The sequence below is a fragment of the Chiloscyllium plagiosum genome, unplaced genomic scaffold (genome assembly GCF_037043375.1).
Source record: "Chiloscyllium plagiosum isolate Xiang-an unplaced genomic scaffold, Cpla_swu_hap1 HiC_scaffold_28, whole genome shotgun sequence".
Taxonomy (NCBI): domain Eukaryota; kingdom Metazoa; phylum Chordata; class Chondrichthyes; order Orectolobiformes; family Hemiscylliidae; genus Chiloscyllium; species Chiloscyllium plagiosum.
In genome coordinates, this window is record NW_028270166.1 from 31,282,384 (window position 1) to 31,305,530 (window position 23,147).

The following is a 23,147-nucleotide window of genomic DNA, read 5'->3' on the forward strand; positions in this document are numbered from 1 at the left end:
TGTGAGCCAGCCTATCACAAATTACCCTTGTGAAATGATATCAGTACTTCTGCTGTTCCTGTAAACTAACAGTGCACATTCCTGTACACCATCAGAGTACAATGTCTTCAGAAGGTTTGGAGATTCTGATGTCAGCATAAATGTGCAATACCACAGAGTTCATGAATCAGAACAAAAGCGTTTTTTGAAATACTCCAGGGATTGTAACTTTTACTTGTTACCAGATGTCTCAGTCCAATCAAATATCTTTGAACAAAAGCAAAACAGTGCAGATGCTGGAAACTGGAAGGGTTTTTCAGAAGCCGGGAGTGAGGAGATCTGTGAATCACCAATCATCACACATCTCCATGTATTGGGAATTCATCAACTTGAACATGAGGGACAAATCTGACCATGAAGATACCCCTGTGGCTGTGCGACAAACTTTTGTTTAATCTAACGTAGCTTTGCACAATGAGAAATAATCAGACAACAATAGAGGGGATTTTTTTGAAAAGGAGAAGTGTCTGACTCAGAGCTGGGGGTGCTAGAGTTGTGCCACAAAACCTGAGCTGTCACTGTCCTCAATGTGATACTGAACTATCACATGTGGTATGTTTCCAGATGACCTCACCTTGTGGTATTTTCCACCTCTACTAGAGGTAGCTTGCTGCCACTAATCCTCCTTTGTCTTTGCCATGCCTTGGCCCTGTCTAGTGACTTGTAGAAAGGGTAGACTACTGTGGAGTTTCTATTGACCCATACGGAGCTAGTACATATGTTCCTTTTGAAAGTTGAGTAGAAAACCTTGTCTCCTCCTACAGGCCATGCATGACATCAGATGTGGAGTCATTGGTTCAAATCCCACCATGACAGGCGATGAAATCTGAATTCAACTAAAGCCCTAGTGGACATGTTCTACAAGCTAAACAAGCTTACTTAATAGTGACCATGCAACAACTCCCGGTCGTTATAATAATTGACTGGGTTCACCAATGTCCTCTGGAAATCTGCTGTTCCTTACTTGGTCTGGACTAAATGTGTCTTCAGATGCATAGCTATGAGGCTGATTCTTATAGCAGAGTGGTAGTGTCCCTGTCTCTGAGCCAGAAGACCTGGAATGTTCTGGAAGTATGGAGAAAGTGACAACATTCCTGATGAAGAGCTTATGCTCGAAATATTACTCTCCCGCTCCTCGGATAGTGCCTGACCAGCTATGCTTTTCCAGGGCCACAGGTTTTGACTCTATTTTGGAAGTGTGTCATGACATGTCTGAGTAAGTTGATTAAAAATTATTTAACGTTGGCATCACTTTCACACCTAAATTGGATTTGGGTTCAAAACAGAACACCAGAGCGGACTCAAAATGTTAACTCTGTTTCTCTCTCCACAGATGCTGCCAGGCCTGTTGAGTTTCTCCAGCAATATCTTTATTTCAGATTTCCAGCCTCCACAGCTTTTTGGTTTGATTTGGTTTTGGGTTAAAGCTAACCTGAAACTAGTACTGATGGAATGGCCAAATGTTTGTGAGCTGCCATTGAACAGAACTAATTACTGAGGCTCTGCTCAGTGTTTGGTGGACATAACAGATGCTGTGCAATTATCCAAAAAGAGTGAACAGGAAATCTCCTGACTTCCTAAACAAGTTTTTCTCTTAACCAACATCACTAAAACAAGTAATCTGGTCTTTTATCACATTGCCATTTGTGCAGTCGTGATATATTTTCTACATTACAGCTATGACTGAATTTTAAAAGGATGTTATTGGTTGTGTAACCCTTTGGGACATTGAAAGGATGTAAAGGATACCATACAAGTACACTTTATTCTTCACCACCAGCAATGAACCTCCATGGTCTGTGTGTCCTCAGACTTCTATGTTGTGCTGTTCCTGAGTAGATAAAGAAATTGGTAAGATCTCTGGTCTATACATCAATGGGAGATGCATTTATTCGTCAATCAAGCATAAGAGAAGATTTCTATAGAGATCCTGATACCTTTCCTCTGGTTTTCACATTAGACTTTTAAAGAGAAAGCTTTAGAAAAGTAGTCTTTTATTTTTCATCTTATTTTGGGCCTCTACTGCCTACGTTACAAACAACAATAGCCCCATTTTGCAGGTCACATCAAAAATAGTTGAGTAGCTCCATTTAGTCGGATTCAGGAGGGAATGACCAATAGGGCACAGCAATGGAAAGAAGCTCCACCCATGCATTGCTATCCCATCCAGGGCATGTGCAGGATTTCTGGGCTTCAGATCATTAATTGTTGGGCAGCATAGAATTTCCGGAGGTTTTCTACAGAGATATCTTTCAAGTAGCAGAGTTTCATTTTCAGTTGTTGTCATAGGAAGGAGCTCAGTTGGTGCACATTTGCTCTGACATGCACAAACAGTGCCAGGAATATGCAAACTGTCAAGTGATTGGCTTAAAACCTTAAAACTAATCTAAATACCCAAAAGGAGTAGTGAGTAAGAATTAAAAGACTGTAATGTAGAAATTCAAAGGAGCCCCACAAAGACCTTTTGTGAGAATTCTTTAAAAGCAAGTGGAAGGGGTTAATTCAGAAGGAAAGATCCCTCGACATTTTGCCTTCAGTACATTGCATCAAAGCTTTTCTGTGTTTCTCCTCCCAGATACACGTTTTTCCTTCATAAGTTCACAGTTTACCCAATTACAATGATTAAATCAATACTCAGAAAGAAGTAATCAGACTAAAAATGTAACATTTAAATCGGGAACACTGTGTAACGTGCAGTGTGAGATGGGGTTCGTTGTCAAATACCCTTTTTTTGAATCTCCAATCATAGAATATTGAGCTATTTTGGACAATAAAAAATATTCATAATCAGTATAAAGATTATGAACACCTCTATAAAAATGTTCAAAATTCATACAGTCTAATTTTCTGTTCAATACATCAGTCACTGAGATGAAACTAAGTTAATGCTTTTAAGCCAATTTCATTTAATCTGTCTATATTCAAACCTCACCCTCCCATGTTGTCTCATGTGTCACCACAGCTGTGCTGCATGTACACATGTATTTTTGTTTTGACACATGCACAGGTCCATGTGCATTTGTTCACATTTACCTTCTAACTAGTGGTACTAAATAGTGAATCCTTTCTCCAATTATGTATCTAACTATAGTTAGTCTCTCCTACCCATCTACCACCCTCTGAGAAAAAGAGAAAATGACATCACCACAGGAAATGATGTCACACAAGAAATTAAATCACCAACCCAAAGAAACGCAAACATATAAATAGAAAGCAGGAATTATCAACAGTGCTACGCCCAGAGGCCTACTGAAGATGTTACCTAGTAGGGTAAGAAACATTTGGAAATGAACCTTCCAGCGCAGCGAGCAAACCTACCTGAGCTACAAATCTTCTCAAAACTCACTAAGTTAGTCTCTCTTTTAGCTGTTCACACTTTCTATTGGTACACTGTCACTCAACTTTGCTTTGTATGTGCAATCTGTGCCATACACTTTTGAGAGTGGACATATAGTCTTTTGTGGAATTGGCAGGTACTTAGAATCACTTGTGTATATAGGTAACTATATGTATATATTTGGGAACTGCTGAATATTTGTACAGCAATGCGCACACAGATATCAATAGGCCTGGATGTCGCTGCCTACGTGTACTTTTCCACTATATATGGTGAAAGGCATATACATATGGTCATATATATGCAGACATCTTTGTACAGGTATATGTATGTACAGCTACAGAGTCATAGAGTCATGCTTCACAGAAACAGCCCTTCCGGTCCTACCAGTTCATGCTGACCATAATCCCAAACGAAACTAGTCCCACCTTCCTGTGTTTGGCCCTATCCCTCCAAACATTTTTTATCCATGTACTTATCCAAACTCTGGAAGTGCATTCCACACATGAGGAGAAAGTGAGGTCTGCAGATGCTGGAGATCAAAGTTGAAACTTTATTGCTGGAACAGCACAGCAGGTCAGGCAGCATCCAGGGAACAGGAGATTCGACGTTTCGGGCACAGGCCCTTCTTCAGGAATGAATGAACCACTCTCTGTGTAAATAAATCTCCTCTGTGGCATTTTTAAACTTTTCTCCTCCCACCTTAAAGATATACTATTTACCTTATCTATATCTCTCATGATTATATAAGCCTCTGTAAGGTAACCCTTCAACCTCTTACGCTCCTTATAACTCAAATTCTCAGATTCCAGCAACCTCTTGGTAAATCTCTTCAGAATCCTCTCTAGGTTAATAATATACTTCCTATTGCAGGGAGACCAGTCTAGATACAATACATCAAGCTTTAATTGTGTACCATAGCGTACGTGCAGTTGATGCTGCGCATGTATGTAGGTATATACATTGAGGCACATGTATGCGTAAACACGTACATTCAATATCATTCGCAAACGTGAGCACTGTACACGTTCAGTTGCACCCCAAAGGGTAAGGAACAGCACAGCTAATTTGTGAGAAAATTGAGAAAACGAAGCCAGATTCTTGCTACCAGTGTCTTCCTATGCTCAAGACACGGCACTGCAACGGACTGCCAATTCTCACTGTGCAAGTTTGTTTGTGTGTAAGTTGGAAAGTGTTCAACGTGGCACAGTTCCACAGTTAATAATTTATGAATTAAAGGACAGTCAAGGCCCAAAAGGCTACAAGAAAATGAAATGAATCGCTTGAAATATTCCTGGAAGTTCTCAGGGTAACTAGGAAAGTGCACCTAAATTATGGGAACAGAGCTAATCATAGCTGTGAAACAGTGGAGCTGAAATTGGATGTGTTTTCCTGTTTTGCCATCTGGAATAAATTAATCCAAGACAGTTTACAATGGCTTGTTTGTCAGGCGCAATTGAAGTCAGGACCCCTGCACACTGAATGGCGGGAAGGTTTCCAGGGACAGAATTGTGTGGTGATTTGTAGATAAAAATTTGGGTTAAACAGACACAGAGATGAGGAGTGTGCTTTGCACACAGAGAAGATATTTTTGAAGCGAATTAAACGTGTGGAATCAATATTTAGGATCGAGCTGAGAGGAAAGATCGAGAAGCTCAAACAGTAAAAAGTGAAGAGAATATGAAATTAAAGATACTTATTGAGGGACATGAAAAATTCAAGTAATATGAAGAGGAAATCTAAAACGTGGGTTATGAAATCATGAGGGGCATGGATAGGGTGAATAGCTAAGGTCTTTTTCCCTGGAAAGGGGAGTCCAAAACTCGAAGGCATAGAGGGAAAAGATATAAAAGGAACCTAAGGGGCAATGTTTTCAAGCAGAGGGTGGTACGTGTATGGAATGAGCTGCCAGACGAAATGGTGGAGGCTGGTACAATTACAACATTTAAAAGGCATTTGGTTGTACATGAATAGAAAGAGTTGAGAGGGACTTTTGGCCAAGTGCTGGCAAATGGGACTAGATTAGGTTAAGATATCTGGTTGGCATGGACGAAATGGACTGAAGGGTCCATTTCCATGCTGTACATCTCTATGATTCTATGACTCTGTAACATTGCTGTAAATTAAACCAAGGGAATAGGTGGTGAATCCTGGAAATGCACAGCAGATGAGGCAACAGCTATAGAGAGTGAAATAGTCAGTGTTTCGAGTCATCAGTTCATTTGCTGATTGTTTTCAACGTTTTAAGTTTTTGATTCCGATTTCCAGCATCCACAGTACCTTCATACCTTGTGTGAAATGTAAAACAAACATCAGTGAGCTATCTTTCCAGGATTGCTGTCTAGTCAGGCACCAGTCATGAAGATCCCAAAGCCACCTTAAGTGTAAGCAATGCTGAGTGGGTGACAGTATTGCTGCTGAAATTGGCCCAGATGCTCCTTTGATCAGGAAACAGAAATCCAGTCGGGGGTGGTGCTCCTGACCACCAGCAACCCTCCTCTGGAAGTGAGCAAGTATGGCTGTTGGGGAAGATCAGATTAACTGGTTTACTGTTGCAACTTCCATGGTCAATCAGCTTGACAATACTCAGTCAAGGGTCACATATAAAGAGAGGTCACATGCAGGAACAATGAGGGGATGATGAGCATAATGGGACTTGACTTGGAAATGGCCTGTAGTGTGAGAGTAGGGACTGAATCTGAACACTGTGTATAGGGATCCAAAGAAGAAAGAATTACTTTTTAACTTGGAAAGTAAGCAAGGAGATAAAACATCCAACAGACACGTTCAACCACAACAATTCCTTTAGAAATCTTGGGAAGTCTGCGGAACTGAGAGCCAGAGAGAGATGTCACTGTCTCATGATTTGTCTTTAAACAAACTGCTTTTTGACCAGGTATGTTACTTTATGACAATCTATCAGAGAAATGGAATTTCTGAATGGTTGAACCCTGCCCAGGTATATTGTATAGATAATAGTTCTCAAAGAGTTAGTATTGGAGACAGCATTAAGCTCCACCCAGTCTAGTGTTATCATTAGGACTGGGTGGGGTGAGGCAGGGCTGGATTTGGAAGATGGCAGATGTATAATCTAGGTTGCCTCACAGTCACCGTGACGATATATGACTTACTAACGTAACTTGTATCTGACTGTTATCATGCAATAAATTACGTATTCTTTAAGACAAACACTTCTTGTTAAGACTCACCAATGGTTTTCCATTACCATTGTAAACTAAAAAGACCCCTCTGACCTAAGGGAAAGGGGATGGTGTTGTCAAACTATCTCAACAGCAAGCTGGTTGTGGGTGGCATTGTAATATGCACATGCAATAATGACACCTGGTGTGAACCTCCTTCTGTTTTCCAGACCAGCGATCTGGGACCTGTTTCTCCAGTCTGCTGAGTGGTCGATGTGCTGGAGACCTACATGGACATTACACTAAGATGCAGTGCTGCTGTGATTCTGGGCGTTGTTGGTCAGCAGGACACACTCCAGAGATGTGTCCTGTCAGAGGGTCTGGTAAGTGAAGTTGGTATAAACATTGGGAATCAATAAAAGTCTGTAAGAAAATAAAATGACGATCACATAATCACTCTCAATTATTGTGAAGACCTATCTAGTTCACTAATGTCCTGTAGGAAACAAAATCTGCGTCCTTACCCAATCTAACCTACATGTGATTCCAAATCTCTAGCAAATGACTCTTAACTGCACTCTGGTCAATTAGGGATGGACAATAAATGCTAGTCTAGACAGTGACCTTCATATCCCATAAACAAATTTTTTAAAACAGCCAATCAAGTACACAAGTGATGATTCTAAACATCATAGCAAAGTTTGTACTTTGACCTTTTGAAAGGACAAATTTTCATGGATGCAATATAATGGGGGCAGGATACTGAATACTTTGTATTCTGATGGGCTGTTGAATATATTTACTTCATTTGTTTGCATTTCACCATATATGGAAAGCACAGTAGTTCCCAGGAGTCTCAGAATTCCATCTTTGGAATAGTCAAAATCCTGTTTGGTTCAAGCTTCCATTTCATTCAAAAAAAAATTCATTGTCCAACACAATCTGCAGGTTGGTTCAAACATCATTTTGACTAAAAAAAGTCGATCAAAACAATTTTTTCAGTGGAATAAACCAATCAAAAACCAAAACCAATAATAACTCTGCCTCTGCTTGGGAGTTGGTTGCTGAATTGAATTGAATTGAATTGAATTTATTGTCACGTGTACTGGGGCACAGTGAAAAGCTTTGTCTTGCGAACAATACAGGCAGATTACAGAGTTAAGCAGCATAGTTAGTAAATAATAGGTAAACAGTGACAAAAACAAAACACAGATACAGGCGAATGTTAAGAGTTTGTGAGGTTATTGTGGTTGGGGTGAATGGCTGCTTCAGTGAGATTAATAGCCCAGAAATGTTTTGGGCTTGTATCTGTTTTTATGAGCATTAACCAGACTTCTAAATTGCAGGAAGAATGTGCTGCATAAAAACTTAAAGGTCACTGTTCACTATATTGGTATGAGAAAATAAAGGCAGTGAGGATCCGCACTTAAAATGGTTCATACACCTGGGGCCTTGCACCTGTTTGCCATCCAGATTGCCCTAAACGTGGCCAGCACTGGGCTTTGAAGTCCCTCCACTGACAAATTCTCTGGGGATGTTCCAACAGATATCTGCAGCTCACCAGTCTAATCTCAGTGAGGCCTGAGATCAAACATTTACAGACACCAGAACTGAGAGATTATACTTGTCAGCAAATACTGAACGACCATAGGTCTCTAGGAAAGAGAAGACTGAGAGTATGAAGGGTTTTGATAGAGCAGAGTATGGAAACGTTTTGCACTTGTGGGAAAAGTGAGGATCATACAACAAAGCCATTAATCAATCCAATGGGGAATTCAGCAGAAGCCTCTTTACTCAAGATGTGTAACTTCCCAGTAGTTGAGGTCAATAGCAAATATGTATTTATAGGGAAACAGGAGAAATATCTGCGGAAGAACAGAATGGAAGGTTGTGGTGATAGGTTTGACGAAATGGGGTGGGAAGAGGATTGTATGGTGCATTAACACCAGGACAGACCAGTGGAGCTGAATGGCACACTTATGTGCTGAGAATTTCCCTTAATTATCGATATTACCTGGACTTTCACCATTGGGTACAAGAATTGTTTCCTATGGCCAATTCGTACCAACAGATCCATGTGAACACATTTCTAAGGAGAAGTTTAAAGGGTATATAGTGTAAAACAAATCTTCCCGGTTTCTGATCAAATCCACATGATCCAGCATGATAGACAAGACATCCATCACTTCCCTCCATTCGACACCCAACTTCCCCCATATCCTCCTGTATTTGTTGCATTTGCCTCAGAGACCTGTTACATTCTGGCCATCCAGTTGTTTGTAAAGGGGAAGAAATGTGGAATGGGATGATCAATCATCATGTCATCGTTTAAGTGCCACTGCCTATTTGTGGATCAGGCTTTCTGGACCTCAACAGAAGAATCCAGGCAGGAGTGGAATACATGACAAGGTGTGTCTATGAATCTTGGTCCACAGTCTTGCTCCAGCAATACTCACCAAACCAGCAGAGGAGAAACCAGAGACAACTGAAAACCGTTCTTTCAACAGAATCAGTTCCCAGTCCCTCACTCAGCCTATCCAAGAGAAACCATTACAGATACCTTAAATATTGAGAATTCAGGCATGAAGGTATGAGTGAAGAGGAAGACTACTCTGTTACTAAATTCCAACTGCTCTTGTCCACAGTTACATGCTAGAAAAACAAAAAGTGGTATTTCATAAGTTTTGCTTCTGCTCTGTCCAGTATCTCACGTGATGCTCTCAATATTATCCTTTCAGATGAATATCGCAGACTGTGCATTGAGGGTGTTCCCTTTGGACCGGGTTACCCTGGCATAGGATTTCCAGGATTTTCTGGTGGAATTGGGCCAAATGGCCTTGGCCCTGGTGGAGTTGGGCCTGGTGGAGTTAGCCCTGGTGGTGTCGGACCTGGTGGAGTCGGACCTGGTGGACTTGGACCTAACGGGGTTGGGCCTAGTGGGATTGGACCAGGTGGAATTGGAACAGGTTTCTCAGGACTACCTGGGACTGGGCCTGGCATTGGTAAGTATTAAATTAACTGAAGTATGAAAGATCATATCACGCAAACTTAAAGTAATCATATCTCCTGCAATGTGTGGTTCACAGTTTTAGCGTGTTCTGTAGTGAATGAGGTTCTCAGCTGTGTTAAAGGTTGATCTCTTCCATGATAAGGATCATGGGTTGATGGGATGCAAGCAAGTGTTTTCAGCTGCGAAGATTTGGAAACTAAAACAAGAAATATCAAGAAAGTTACCGAGGGAAAAAATCAAAACCCATGGTTCATTCTACAGTCCTACCCCTACCCCTTCCCCAGCTGGACTGCCAGTGGGAGAACCATTATAGAGATATCAGAGCCCTGTCTCTGACCTGCACTCCAACTTAGTCAATCTGTACAAGGTATCTGATGACATAAATATATCAATGTTAAATGAGCTGTGCTGTGAGGACGATAGCCTTAAAAGCTTGATATTCAACCGTTCCTTGTGTATGGTTTCTGTGAATTGCTCAGTAACTAAGTTAGGAGGTGTTAAGGCTTGGCCTTGAACATTTCATAAGGACGGTGAGGGGGAAGAACAGATGTGTGTAACAAGAAATAGTTCATGGGAATTTATAGCTGGATTTAATTTCTCTTAAAAAAGTGATAGTAACCCACCTTCTTGAACAACTGCAGTTTAATAGGGAAAGAGTTCCAGGATATGAACACAGGTGGATTTTAAAAATTTGTAAATGATGCAAGCAAAGGAAAACTGTGTGGGGTAAGGCACTTAAAGGTTTAAGTCCATAGATTACACAAGTAGCTTGGCTTTTTATACTATGAAGGAATGGTAAATATTTCTATATATGCCAAGTCACTAAAGGACATTTAACCCATTGGTTTAAAAATCTGTAACTGACCGATTAGCAACTATAATAAAGGATAGATCACGGTACTTTCTGAATGAATAGAGTTAAATACAGCAGATGTCCAAACAAATTCAGGGTTCAGGTCATCTTTAAAATGTCATGAGCAAGTAATTACAAAAGTGAATGCAATACTGATCTTTATGTCCAAAGGACTGAAGTACCCAGTGTGCAGAAGTTATGCTGCGGCAATACAAAACCCTTTACAAACCCCGTTTGGAGTTCTGTGAATAGATCTGGGCACTTTAGGAAGGGTCTGTTGGCCTTGAATGGAGTCCAATGTAGGTTTACTACAATGATACCTAGACTTCAGGGGTTAGGTTATAAGGAGATATTATACAAATTATAAAATGGTTTCTCTGCAATTTAGATTCCCTACGGTATGGAAACAGGCCCTTTGGCCCAACAAGTCCACACCAACCCTCTGAAGAGTAACCCACCCAGACCCATTCCCTATATTTACCCTTGACTTAATGCACCTAGCATGACAGGCAATTTAGCTTGGCCAATTCACCTAACCTACACATCTTTGGAGTGTGGAGGAAAACTCATGCAGACACTAGGAGAATGTGCAACCTCCACACAGACAGTCACCCGAGGCAGGAATCGAACCCAGGTCCCTGGCACTGTGAGGTAGCAGTGCTAACCACTGAGCCACCGTGGCTATAACCTGATTGACGTCTTCAAGATATTAAAAGGAAACTTCAGGGTAGATAAAGATAAACTATTTCCACTGGTTAGGGATTCTAAATCTAAGGGGTGTAGTCTAAACGTTAGGGCCAGACTGTTCAGGACAGATGTTACAAAGGGTGGCAGATATTTGGAACTCTCTTCCTCAAAATGACACTGGATGTTGGATCAGTTGTTAATTTAAAATCTAACAATAGGACAATATTTTGTTAAACAAAGACATTAAGGGATATGATCCCATTGAATGGTAGAAGAGGCTCAAGAGGCTGAATGGCTTACTCTGGTTCCCATGTTCCTATAAGTAAACCTGTGCTTTTTTGAACCTTTTCCCAGGTACAGCCACCCTGAATCAGACAATTGATGTCTGCAAGCATTTCACCAACCTGTGTCTGAACGGACGTTGTATTCCCACCCCATCCAGTTACCGCTGTGAATGTAACATGGGTTTCAAACAGGATGTGCGTAGAGAGTGTATTGGTGAGTAGACTACATTTGGGAGAGATTTTTACTCTGCATTTCTTTTTTTATTTTCACATCTCTCCTGAAATAACAGACTATCATGGTGGTGTAGTCCCCTGAGCATTGAGTTGATGGAGTACAGTATCCTGAATTCTGACTCTTGCTGGGATATAATTTTTCCCAGCTGCTGACTCACAATTGGACACAGATTCCAAACACTGTACTTCCAACTGGGCTACAGTTCCTCTGATACTGTCTGACATTGAGGTACAGTACTGCAGATACTGTCTCTCATTGGGCTACAGTTCCACAGATACTGTCTCACATTGGGGCACAGTGCTGCAGATACTGTCTCACACTGGGGCACAGTGCTGCAGATACTGTCTCACATTGGGGTACAGTACTGCAGATACTGTCTCTCATTGGGCTACAGTTCCTCAGATATTGTCTTACATTGGGGTACAGTACTGCAGATACTGTCTCACACTGGGGCACAGTGCTGCAGATACTGTCTCACATTGGGGTACAGTACTGCAGATACTGTCTCTCATTGGGCTACAGTTCCACAGATACTGTCTCACATTGGGTACAGTACTGCAGATACTGTCTCACACTGGGGCACAGTGCTGCAGGTACTGTCTCTCATTGGACTATAGTTCCTCAGATATTGTCTTACATTGGGATACAGTTCCTCAGATTCTGTTTCACATTGAGGTACAGTTCCTCAGATACTGTCTCAATTTGAGGTACAGTTCCTCTGATACTATCTCACATTGGGCTACAGGTCCTCAGATACTGTTTCACATTGAGGTATAGGTCCTCAGATACTGTCTCTCATTGGGATACAATTCCTCAGATATTGTCTCATATTGGGGTACTGTTCCTCAGATACTGACTCACATTGGGGTAGACTACCTTAGATACTAATTCACATTTCGATACAATTCATCTGATATTGATTCATTTTGGGGTACAGTTCCTCTGATATTGACTCTCATTGGGATACAGTTCCTCAGATACTAACTCACATTGCGATATAATATACTTGGTGCTGATTTTTGGTATTACCATGTAATGATTCTTACTAGGTTTACTGTATCCTGGATGCTGACTCTGGTTGGGAATCCTGGAAGTTCTGGGACAATAACTGACTGCAGTAGCTGATCATGGCTATCACCCTCCTTTTGTATCTGACCCAAGGACGTACTATTCACATACAAACTGGCACACTGAGTGTCAGCAATCTATTTAGTCATTGGGCTGTTGGAGCTAAGCCAGCTTACCCAACTTTCCAGCAGTGTAACTCAGTAATCGAAGGCAATTGGAAATAGTGATATGTCTAAGATTTGGACTTCTCACTGGATGACTCACTATCTTGTACTTGCCTCTTTGTTTGCTAGTAGGAGCCTCCTATTTTCAAATTCATTGAGCAATGAAATGATACGACTGTAGAGAAAACAAATAGACCTGGTGATTTTTTGTTGCCTTCCTCGTGAGAGCTCTGAAGGAAATAAAAGTCTGCTTGCCAAATGACCTCCACTTATAAGCAGTCATTGTCCCTTGAATTCTTCTGCCATCACCACCGAAAAATTCTCTAAATCCCACGTGGGCTATGGCTTGTAACCCTCAGTATAGGATAATTACCTGGGCTTACAGTGACTCAAAAGGGATGGTCGATTGAAGTCTCTGCAACCTGAAAATAGTGGCAACACTTCAGAAGTACTTGATTGACTGTAAAACCTAAAGGATATCCTGAGGTTTTATAACAGCTTGATGAATGGAAGTCTTTCTTTCTGACAGAATAGTGTAGGTTGGGCCTTGATGGAACGTAGAGCCTGGGAATGAACTAGTTAGTCTGCATATCCCATTAGCTGGGGCAGACTAAGGCACAGCACTATTCTTCCAATATGTCCTAGTGGGAGGGATGCTTGGCAGGAAGCAAGGGCATGGCACCTTTGGGAGAAATGAATAATTAATTATTTTTGATGTTCTCATTTTTTTGGGTATGCATGATGATAGGTCACACCCATTTGCAGTGCAGTGTCCAACACAGATGAAGCATTCATTTATCAGTGCTTTCTCTTATTCAATCTACTACAATATTCAAACTGTCTCTTAAGACTCCTCAAGTGACTCTTAATTTCTGTCTCCCTTTTGTATTCCTTGTTTATATTTTCACCCCTTAGAGGCCAGTGTGTGCGTGGTCTGGATGTCTGATCTCTGACTGGTTTGATCAAGTTCATATACAGAGTGAGATTAAATTACCAGCCCTGTGCACATGCTAAACAGTTTGTCCCTTCAGAAAACAGTGTTAATCGAAACCAGCCTGATTGGAATTTCCTGTTTCATTCTCACTGGCTCAGCTGCAAACAAGCGATAGTACTTTTCACAGACTGAAAGGAACTCAGCCTTCTATCAATATAAACATGTTCTGTAAATTCTAGCTGACTTTAACTAATTTTAATTGGTTTATAATTATTACAATTGGTCACCCACTATGCAACTCACTGCACTGAGAAAGTTCCAACCAGCTCCACGTACCAAACAGTCTGCAGGCCCGCTAGAGATTTAAATTCATGATTGCAAAGGACAACAATTAAAGGTGCCTGGGAAAAGTGCTGGGGAAGATGACTAATTGGATAGCTATTTGAAAGAGCCAGAACTGGCATATTAGGCCAATGGCCATCCTTCGTGCTGTAATACCCTTTGATGACACACCAGGCAAAATTATTCAGTGTAATCAAAGGGAGGATTGAGGTAAGGACCAAACTCTGAGGATTCTGAAGCCCATTCTTTCAACCATGAGTCAGATGCATAGCGCTGGCTGTACAAACTGTTGTATAAAGATATCAGCTCAACATCATTGTCTAGGCTGACATGTTGCATTAGAAATCAGGGCAGGCAACCGTGAGATATAGTGAGGAGGGCACAGAACCTGGCTGGGTTAGACCTGCCGAAAATTTAAGACAGAAGTATAAAGTAGAGAATGACTCTACACCCTCAGCCCTCACATTCGGGGGATAGAAAGTATCCTTTGCGAGCCGGATTGGGAGTCCCAAATGGTGTGTTGCCTGCCCAGTGCCAGGGTGCAGGACATCTCCTACCGGCTTGAAAGGATATTGGAGCGGGAGGGAGAAGATCCAATTGTTGTGGTCCATGGTGGGACTAACAACATAGGCAAGGCTAGGAAGATTATCAAGCACTAAGAACAAAATTAAGGAACAGGTCCTGAAGGGTCATAATCTCTGGATTACTATCCAAACCACGTGCAAATTATTTTAGGGATAAGAAAATTAGAGAAGTAAACACGTGGCTAAGGGAGTGGTGTGGGAAAGAGGGGTTCCATTTCATGGGGCTTGGAATCAGTTTTGGAACCAGCGGGGTCTGTACCGTTGGGACAGTCTCTACCTGAACCAATCTGGAACCAGTGTTCTGGCGAAAAGAATAAATAGGGTGGTCAACAAGACGTTAAACTAGTGAGTCGGGGGGAGGGGAAAGGAAAAATGACAGGAAGTATGATGGTAAATAAAAGCGTAAACAACAGGTTAGCATGTGTGCAGGAGAGTTTAACTACAAGGCAGACTGTGAAAGAAGTAAAAAGGAAGGATAACTCAGGCGGTATTATTAGAGATGTTGAAAATCATGAGAGTAAAAAAGCTAGCATAATGGCACTTTACCTGAATGCTCATAGCATTCATAACAAGGTCAGTGAGTTAGCAGCACAAATCATTGCGAATGAATATGATTTAGATTGATAAATTCTTGATGTCACAAGGAATTAAGGGCTACGGGGAGAATGCGGGTAAGTGGAGTTGAAATGCCCATCAGCCATGATTGAATGGCGGAGTGGACTCGATGGGCCAAATGGCCTAACTTCCACTCCTGTGTCTTATGGTCTTATTTACTAGCCATTACAGAGACATGGTTATAGGATGGTCACAACTGGGAGTTAAATATTCAGGGGCATCAGACTATTCTGAAGGTAAGACAGGAAGGTAAGAGAGGTGGTCTGACTCAGATATTCAAGGATGACATCAGGGTGGTGCTGTGAGATGATACAGGTTCGATGCAGAATAAGATTGAACCCATTTGAGAGAAATTTTAAGAAGAAAATGTCACTGATAGGCGTAGTCTATAGGCCACCAAATAATAGCATCACATTGGGGTGGGAAATAAAGAAATAACTAATGCCTGTAAAAATGGTACAGCTATTATCATGGGGCATTTTAATCCACATGTCGATTGGTTGAACCAGCTCAGTCAGGGTAGCCTTGAGGAGGAGGAGTTGAGTGTATCCGTGATAGTTTTCTTGAACAGTATGTAATGGAATGGACGAGGTAGCAAGCTATCCTAGATCTGGTTCTGTGGAATGAGACAGAAATAAGTAATGACCTCATTGTTAGGAATCCTCTTGGAAGGAATGATCACAGTATGATTCAATTTCAAATACAGATGGAGAGTTATGAAAATAAAATTTAATACCAGGGTCCTGTGCTTAAACAAGGGAGACTACAGTAGGATGAGGGAAGACTTGGCTAAAGTAGACTGAAAACAAAGACTTTATGGTGGGACAATTGATAAGCAGTGGAAGACTATCAAAGCGATTTTTCAAAGTGCCCAGCAAAGATATATTCCAGGGGGGTAGACAAAAGGTGGGGAATTATAGACTGGTTAGCTTAACCTCTGTAGTGGGGAAGATGCTTGAGTCTACTATCAAGGAAGAAATAGCAAGGCATCTAGATAGAAATTGTCCCTTTGTGCAGACGCAACATTGATTCATGAAGGGCAGGTCATGCTTAACAAATCTTTTGGAATTCTATGAAGACATTATGAGCAAGATGGACAACGGGGACCCAATGGATGTGGTGTACCTAGATTTCCAAAAGACCTTCAACAAGGTGCCATGCCTTAGGCTGCTGCATAAGATAAAGGTGCATGGCGTTATGGGTAAAGTATTAGCATGGATGGAGGATAGGTTGACAAACAGAAAGAGTAGGGATAAATGAGTGCAATTCTGGTTGGCAATCAGTAACTGATTCCTGATGAGGGGCTTTTGCCCGAAAGGTCGATTTCCCTGCTCCTCGGATGCTGCCAGACCTGCTATGCTTTTCCAGCACCACTTTAATCTTGACTCTGATCTCCAGCATCTGCAGTCCTCACTTTCGCCTAATCATTAACTAGTGGTGTGCCTCAGGGATCAGTGTTGGGATCACAATTATTCACAATTTATGTAGATGATTTGGAGTTGGGGACCCCATGTAGTGTGTCAAAGTTTACAGCTGACACTAAGATGAGTGGCAAACCAAAGTGTGCAGAGGACTGTGATACTTTGCAGAGGAACATTGATACATTGAGTGAGTGGGCAAAAGTCTAGCAGATGGAATACAATGTTAATAAATGTGAAGTCATCTATTTTGGTAGAAGTAACAGAAAAAAGGATGATTACTTGAATGGTAAAAAGTTGCAGCATGCTGCTGTGCAGAGGGATCTGGGTGTACTTGTACATGAATCACAGAAGGTTGGTCTGCAGGTGCAATAAGTAATTAAAAAGGCAAATGGAATTTTGTCCGTCATTGTTAAAGGGATTGAGTTTAAAAGCAGGGAGGTTATATTGCAGCTGTAGAGAGTACTGGTAAGGCCACACCTGGAGTACTGTGGGCAGTTTTGGTCTCCTTACCTGAGAAAGGATGTAATGGCACTGGAGGGGGTGCAGAGGGGGTTCACTAGGTTGATTCCGGAGTTGAGGGGGTTGATTTATGAGGAGTGACTGAGTAGACTGAGATTATATTCATTGGAATTCAGAAGAGTGAGTGGGGGATCTGAAAGAAACATGTAAAATTATGAAGGGAATAGATGAGATAGAAATAGAGAGGGTGTTTCCACTGGCAGGTGAAACTAGGACAAGAGGACATAGCCTCAAAATTAGGGGGAGCAGATTCAGGACTGAACTGAGAAGGAACTTCCTGACCCAGAGGATTGTGAATTTATGGAATTCCCTCCCCAGTGAAGTAGTTGACCCTACTTCAGTAAATGTTTTAAAGCGAAGATAGATCTTTTTTGAACAATGAAGGAATTAAGGGTCATGGTGAGAGGGCGGGTAAGTGGAGCTGAGACCACAAAAAGATCAGCCATGATCTTATTGAATGGCACAGCAGGCTCGAAGGGCCGGATGGCCTACTCCTGCTCCTAGTTCTTAATTTCTTATTTTCACATCCCCTCAAACAACCCCATATCACCTCATGCCATATACTCATCCTTTATAGCCCCTCATACCCTCCAGGCAGTCCTCCACTGCCTCCATACCTGCCATGTTAACCTAAGCCCATAACCCTTCTGATGTCAAAACCCATGCCCCCTCAATCATCACCCTTTGCCATTTATACCCTACCATACCAACTTAACCTGTACCCACCTTGGGCGGTACTCAAGACTCATGCAGAGATGAGATAAGATAAAGTTCTATGCAGTAAAGTTTTAAGTTTAATTGCAAACTTCATTATATAGAGAAAAAGACAACTTATTCATTAAAACTACTTTGCAGCAATTACTATTCCTCATCTTCAGGAGTAGCTTTCACAACACATATTTCATTTAAATGCAAGGTCCCTTATAACAACAAGCTTTGGAATGCATAGTCCTAATCAAAGAGTTTAAGACAACTTGTAGTTGTCAATCAAACTGAAAGAACAGGTGCCCTACTGTGATAATGAATGGTTGTGTAGTCGTGTAGCACAAATTGTGTAAAGGAAACCTTCAGGCTTACGCCACAAACAGAATGAAATAGCAAACAATGTTTTTAACACTTCAGGCACTTATTTTCAAAGATGTAAAGGGCACGACTATTAAATGCCTCGGTGGCTTTACAACGTTTTTTGATAAATCATTTTGAAATTCTTATTGACACTTATAACAATTTCTCATACCACTTCTGACAGGTCCTTCCGAGAGTTGCCTTTGACTGTTTCAATGATTGGTTTTGACTGGCCTTCTTGACAGTCATTTTTGATCTTTGATTTTGACAAGTCTGTTGTCACTTCCAATTAGTTTGAACAGGTTTATCCACTTCTTACATGCCATTTTAACAATTCTAAAGGGCCTCTTACCTCTCAAAGAGCACCTGTCTTGCTCCCAACAGTGTCCTGGGATCATACCCAAAGATGTACCTCACCTCTTAAAGAAAGGTAACAATTCCAGGCCTGCTCTTACCAGGTCTAGTCTGTACACTGAAGATGTCACACTCCTAGGCTGTCAAAATCCAAAGCAGCTGCTGATTTAAATGGTCAGCTGCCTCCATGACAAGCACATGCATGAGATATCAACCGGACACATTCCTGCCCTCACAAAATTAGGAAGTGCCGTGTTTGGAAGCAGATCTTCAGATTTTGAGGTTGTCTGCCATTTTTGCCATGATGGAGATCCTATGTGTCAAAACTCCAGGCCTGTGCACAGCCATAAGGATTTAGGGTTTAGAATCCCTACATTGTGGAAACAGGCCATTTGGCCCAACAAGTTCACACTGGCCCTCTGAAGGCTAACCCACCCAGATGCATTCTCCTACCCTATTACTCTGCATTTACCCCTGACTAATGTACCTAACCTACACATTCCTGAACACTACGGGCAATTAAGCATGGCCAATTCATCTAACCTGCACATCTTTGGACTGTGAGAGGAAACCAACTCAGATACTGGGAGAACGTGCAAACAGACAGTCACCCAAGAATGGGATCGAACCCAGGCCCCTGGTGCTGTGAAACATCAGTGCTAACCACTGAGCCACCATACACCTTGATTGTAGGCTGATTGTAGAGAGAGCAGGGCAGTTCCAACTCCTGCACTCATACTCAGTGCCATTGAGCTAAGTGACTGAAGAATGCCACAGGACTGAAAAAGGTATCGAGACTGGCTCTAATGCAACGAGGGATACATCGGGTTCCAAGAGATCAATTGTGTTAGGGGATTCTCTAGTCCGAGGTACAGACAGATGTTTATGTAGCTAGCAGCAAAAAAGCAGAATGGTGTGTTGCCAGGATCAAGGGTGTCTCAGAGAGGGTGCAGAATGTTCTCACGGGGGAAGAGGGGCCAGCAAGAGGTCATTGTCCACATTGGAACCAACGACAGAGGAAGGGAAAAGGTTGACATTCTGAAGGGAGATTACAGAGAGTTAGCCAGGAATTTAAAAAGGAGGTCCTCAAGAGTAGTAATATCTGGATTACTCCTGGTGCTACGTGCTAGTGAGGGCAGGAATAGGAGAACATGGCTGAGGAGCTGGTGTATGGGAGAAGGATTCACATTTTTGGATCATTGGAATCTCTTTTGGGGTAGATGTGACCTCTACAAGAAGGACAGATTGCACCTAAATTGGAAGGGGACTAATATACTGGCAGGGAAATTTGCTAGAGCTGCTCAGGAGGATTTAAACTAGTAAGGGGGGGGGGAGTGGGGAGGTGGGACCCAGGGAGACAGTGAGGAAAGAGATCAATCTGAGACTGGTACAGGTGAGAACAGACGCGAGTCAAACAGTCAGGGCAGGCAGGGATAAGGTAGGACTAATAAATTAAACAGCATTTATTTCAATGCAAAGGGCCTAACAGGGAAGGCAGATGAACTCAGGGCATGGTTAGGAACATGGGACTGGGATATCATAGCAATTACAGAAACATGGCTCAGGGATGGGCAGGACTGGCAGCTTAATGTTCCAGGATACAAATGCTACAGGAAGGATAGAAAGGGAGGCAAGAGAGGAGGGGGAGTGGCATTTTTGATTAGGGAAAGCATTACAGTGCTGGGGGAGGATATTCCCAGAAATACATCCAGGGAAGTTATTTGGGTGGAACTGAGAAATAAGAAAGGGATGATAACCTCATTGGGATTGTATTATAGACCCCCTAACAGTTAGAGGGAAATTGAGAAACAAACTTGTAAGGAGATCTCAGTTATCTGTAAGAATAATAGGGTGGTTATGGTAGAGAATTTTAACTTTCCAAACATAGACTGGGACTGCCATAGTGTTAAGGGTTTAGATGGAGAGGAGTTTGTTAAGTGTGTACAAGATGATTTTCTGATTCAGTATGTGGATGTACCTAATAGAGACGGTGCAAAACTTGACCTACTCTTGGGAAATAAGGCAGGGCAGGTGACTGAGGTGTCAGTGGGGGAGCGCTTTGGGGCCAGCGACCATAATTCTATTAGTTTTAAAATAGTGATGGAAAAGAATAGACCAGATGTAAAAGTTGAAGTTCTAAATTGGAGAAAGGCCAATTTTGATGGTATTAGGCAAGAACTTTCAAAAGCTGATTGGAGGCAGATGTTCACAGGTAAAGGGACGGCTGGAAAATGGGAAGCCTTCAGAAATGAGATCATGAGAATCCAGAGAAAGTATATTCCTGTCAGGGTGAAAGGAAAGGCTGGTAGGTATAGGGAATGCTGGATGACTAAAGAAATTGAGGGTTTGGTTAAGAAAAAGAAGGAAGCATATGAAAGGTATAGACAGAATAGATCGAGTGAATCCTTAGAAGAGTATAAAAGTCAGTAGGAGTATACTTAAGAGGGAAACCAGGCAAAAAGAGGGCTTGAGATAGCTTTGGCAAATAGAATTAAGGAGAATCCAAAGAGTTTTTACAAATACATTCAAGACAAAAGGGTAACTAGGGAGAGAATAGGGCCCCTCAAAGATCAGCAGGGCAGCCTTTGTGTGGAGCCGCAGAAAATGGGGGAGATACTAAATGAGTATCTTGCATCAGTATTTACTGTGGAAAAGGATATGGAAGATATAGACTGTAGGGAAATAGATGGTGACATCTTACAAAATGTCCAGATTACAGAGGAGGAAGTGCTGGATGTCTTGAAACGGTTAAAGGTGGATAAATCCCCAGGACCTGATCAGGTGTATCCTAGAACTCTGTGGGAAGCTAGAGAAGTGATATCTCTTGCTGAGATATTTGTATCATCTATAGTCACAGGTGAGGTGCCGGAAGACTGAAGGTTGGCAAACGTGGTGCCACTGTTTAAAAAGGGTGGTAAAGACAAGCTAGGGAACTATAGACCAGTGATCCTGATCTCAGTGGTGGGCAAGTTGTTGGAGGGAATCCTGAGGGACAGGATGTACATGTATTTGGAAAGGCAAGGACTGATTAGGGGTAGTCAACATGGTTTTGTGCGTGGGAAATCATGTCTCACAAACTTGATTGAGTTTTTTGAGGAAGTAACAAAGAGGATTGATGAGGCAGAGCAGTAGACGTGATCAATATGGACTTCAGTAAGGCATTCGACAAGGTTCCCCATGGGAGACTGGTTAGCAAGGTTAGATCTCACGGAGTACAGGGAGAACTAGCCATTTGGATACAGAACTGGCTCAAAGGTAGAAGACAGGGGGTGGTGGTGGAGAGTTGTTTTTCAGACTGGAGGCCTGTGACCAATGGAGTGCCACAAGGATCGATGCTGGGCCCTCTACTTTTTGTCATTTACATAAATGCGAGCATAAAAGGTATAGTTAGTAAGTTTGTAGCTGACACCAAAATTGGAGGTGTAGTGGACAGCGAAGGTTACCCCAGATTACAACAGGATCTGGACCAGATGGGCCAATGGGCTGAGAAGTGGCAGATGGAGTTTAATTCAGATAAATGCGAGATGCTGCATTTTGGGAAAGCAAATCTTAGCAGGACTTATACACTTAATGGTAAGGTCCTAGGGAGTGTTGCTGAACAAAGAGACCTTGGAGTGCAGGTTCATAGCTCCTTGAAAGTGGAGTTGCAGATAGATAGGATAGTGAAGAAGGCATTTAGTATTGGTCCTTTATTGGTCAGAGTACTGAGTACAGGAGTTGGGAGGTCATGTTGTGGCTGTACAGAACATTGGTTAAGCCACTGTTAGAATTTTGCGTGCAATTCTGGTCTCCTTCCTACCAGAAAGATGTTGTGAAACTTGAAAGGATTCAGAAAAGATTTACAAGGATGTTGCCAGGGTTGGAGGATTTGAGCTATAGGGAGAGGCTGAACAGGCTGGGGCTGTTTTCCCTAGAGCGTCGGAGGCTGAGGGGTGACCTTATAGAGGTTTACAAAATTATAAGGGGCATAGATAGGCAAAGTCTTTTCCCTGGGGTGGGGGAGTCCAGAACTAGAGGACATAGGTTTAGGATGAGAGGGGCGAGATATAGAAGAGACCTAAGGGGCAACATTTTCACACAGAGGGTGGTACGGGTATGGAAAGAGCTGCCAGAGGAAGTGGTGGAGGCTGGTACAATTGCAACATATAAGAGGCATTTGGATGGGTATATGAATAGGAAGGGTTTGGAGGGATATGGGCTGGGTGCTGGCAGGTGGGACTAGATTGGGTTGGGATATCTGGTCGGCATGGACGGATTGGACCGAAGGGTCTGTTTCCATGCTGTACATCTCTATGACTCTATGAACAGCCCTACTCCCAGATAGTGGCTGTATCTCATCAATAAGGTGCAGCATGAAAGATGAAACCCACAATTGGCAGAAAACAAAGTTTAAAATGGAAGTGACTGCATGTCAAAGGAAAGACTCTTTAAATAGGCTCAAACCAAATTTCATGTCTGAATGCATTAAAGCAAACTCAATATGGAGCCAAAGGTAA

General features: G+C 42.0%; 1 protein-coding gene across 1 annotated transcript in view; it reads left to right on the top strand.

Moving 5' to 3' along the window:
* fbn3 (fibrillin 3) overlaps nt 1–23,147 on the top strand; it is a 440,729-nt gene that overhangs the window by 286,553 nt on the left and 131,029 nt on the right. Inside the window, exons 9-11 of the mRNA XM_087976092.1 lie at nt 6,747–6,899; nt 9,255–9,518; nt 11,421–11,564. Coding sequence (XP_087832218.1) covers nt 6,747–6,899; nt 9,255–9,518; nt 11,421–11,564 — 561 coding nt within the window. The remainder of the gene's footprint in view (nt 1–6,746; nt 6,900–9,254; nt 9,519–11,420; nt 11,565–23,147) is intronic.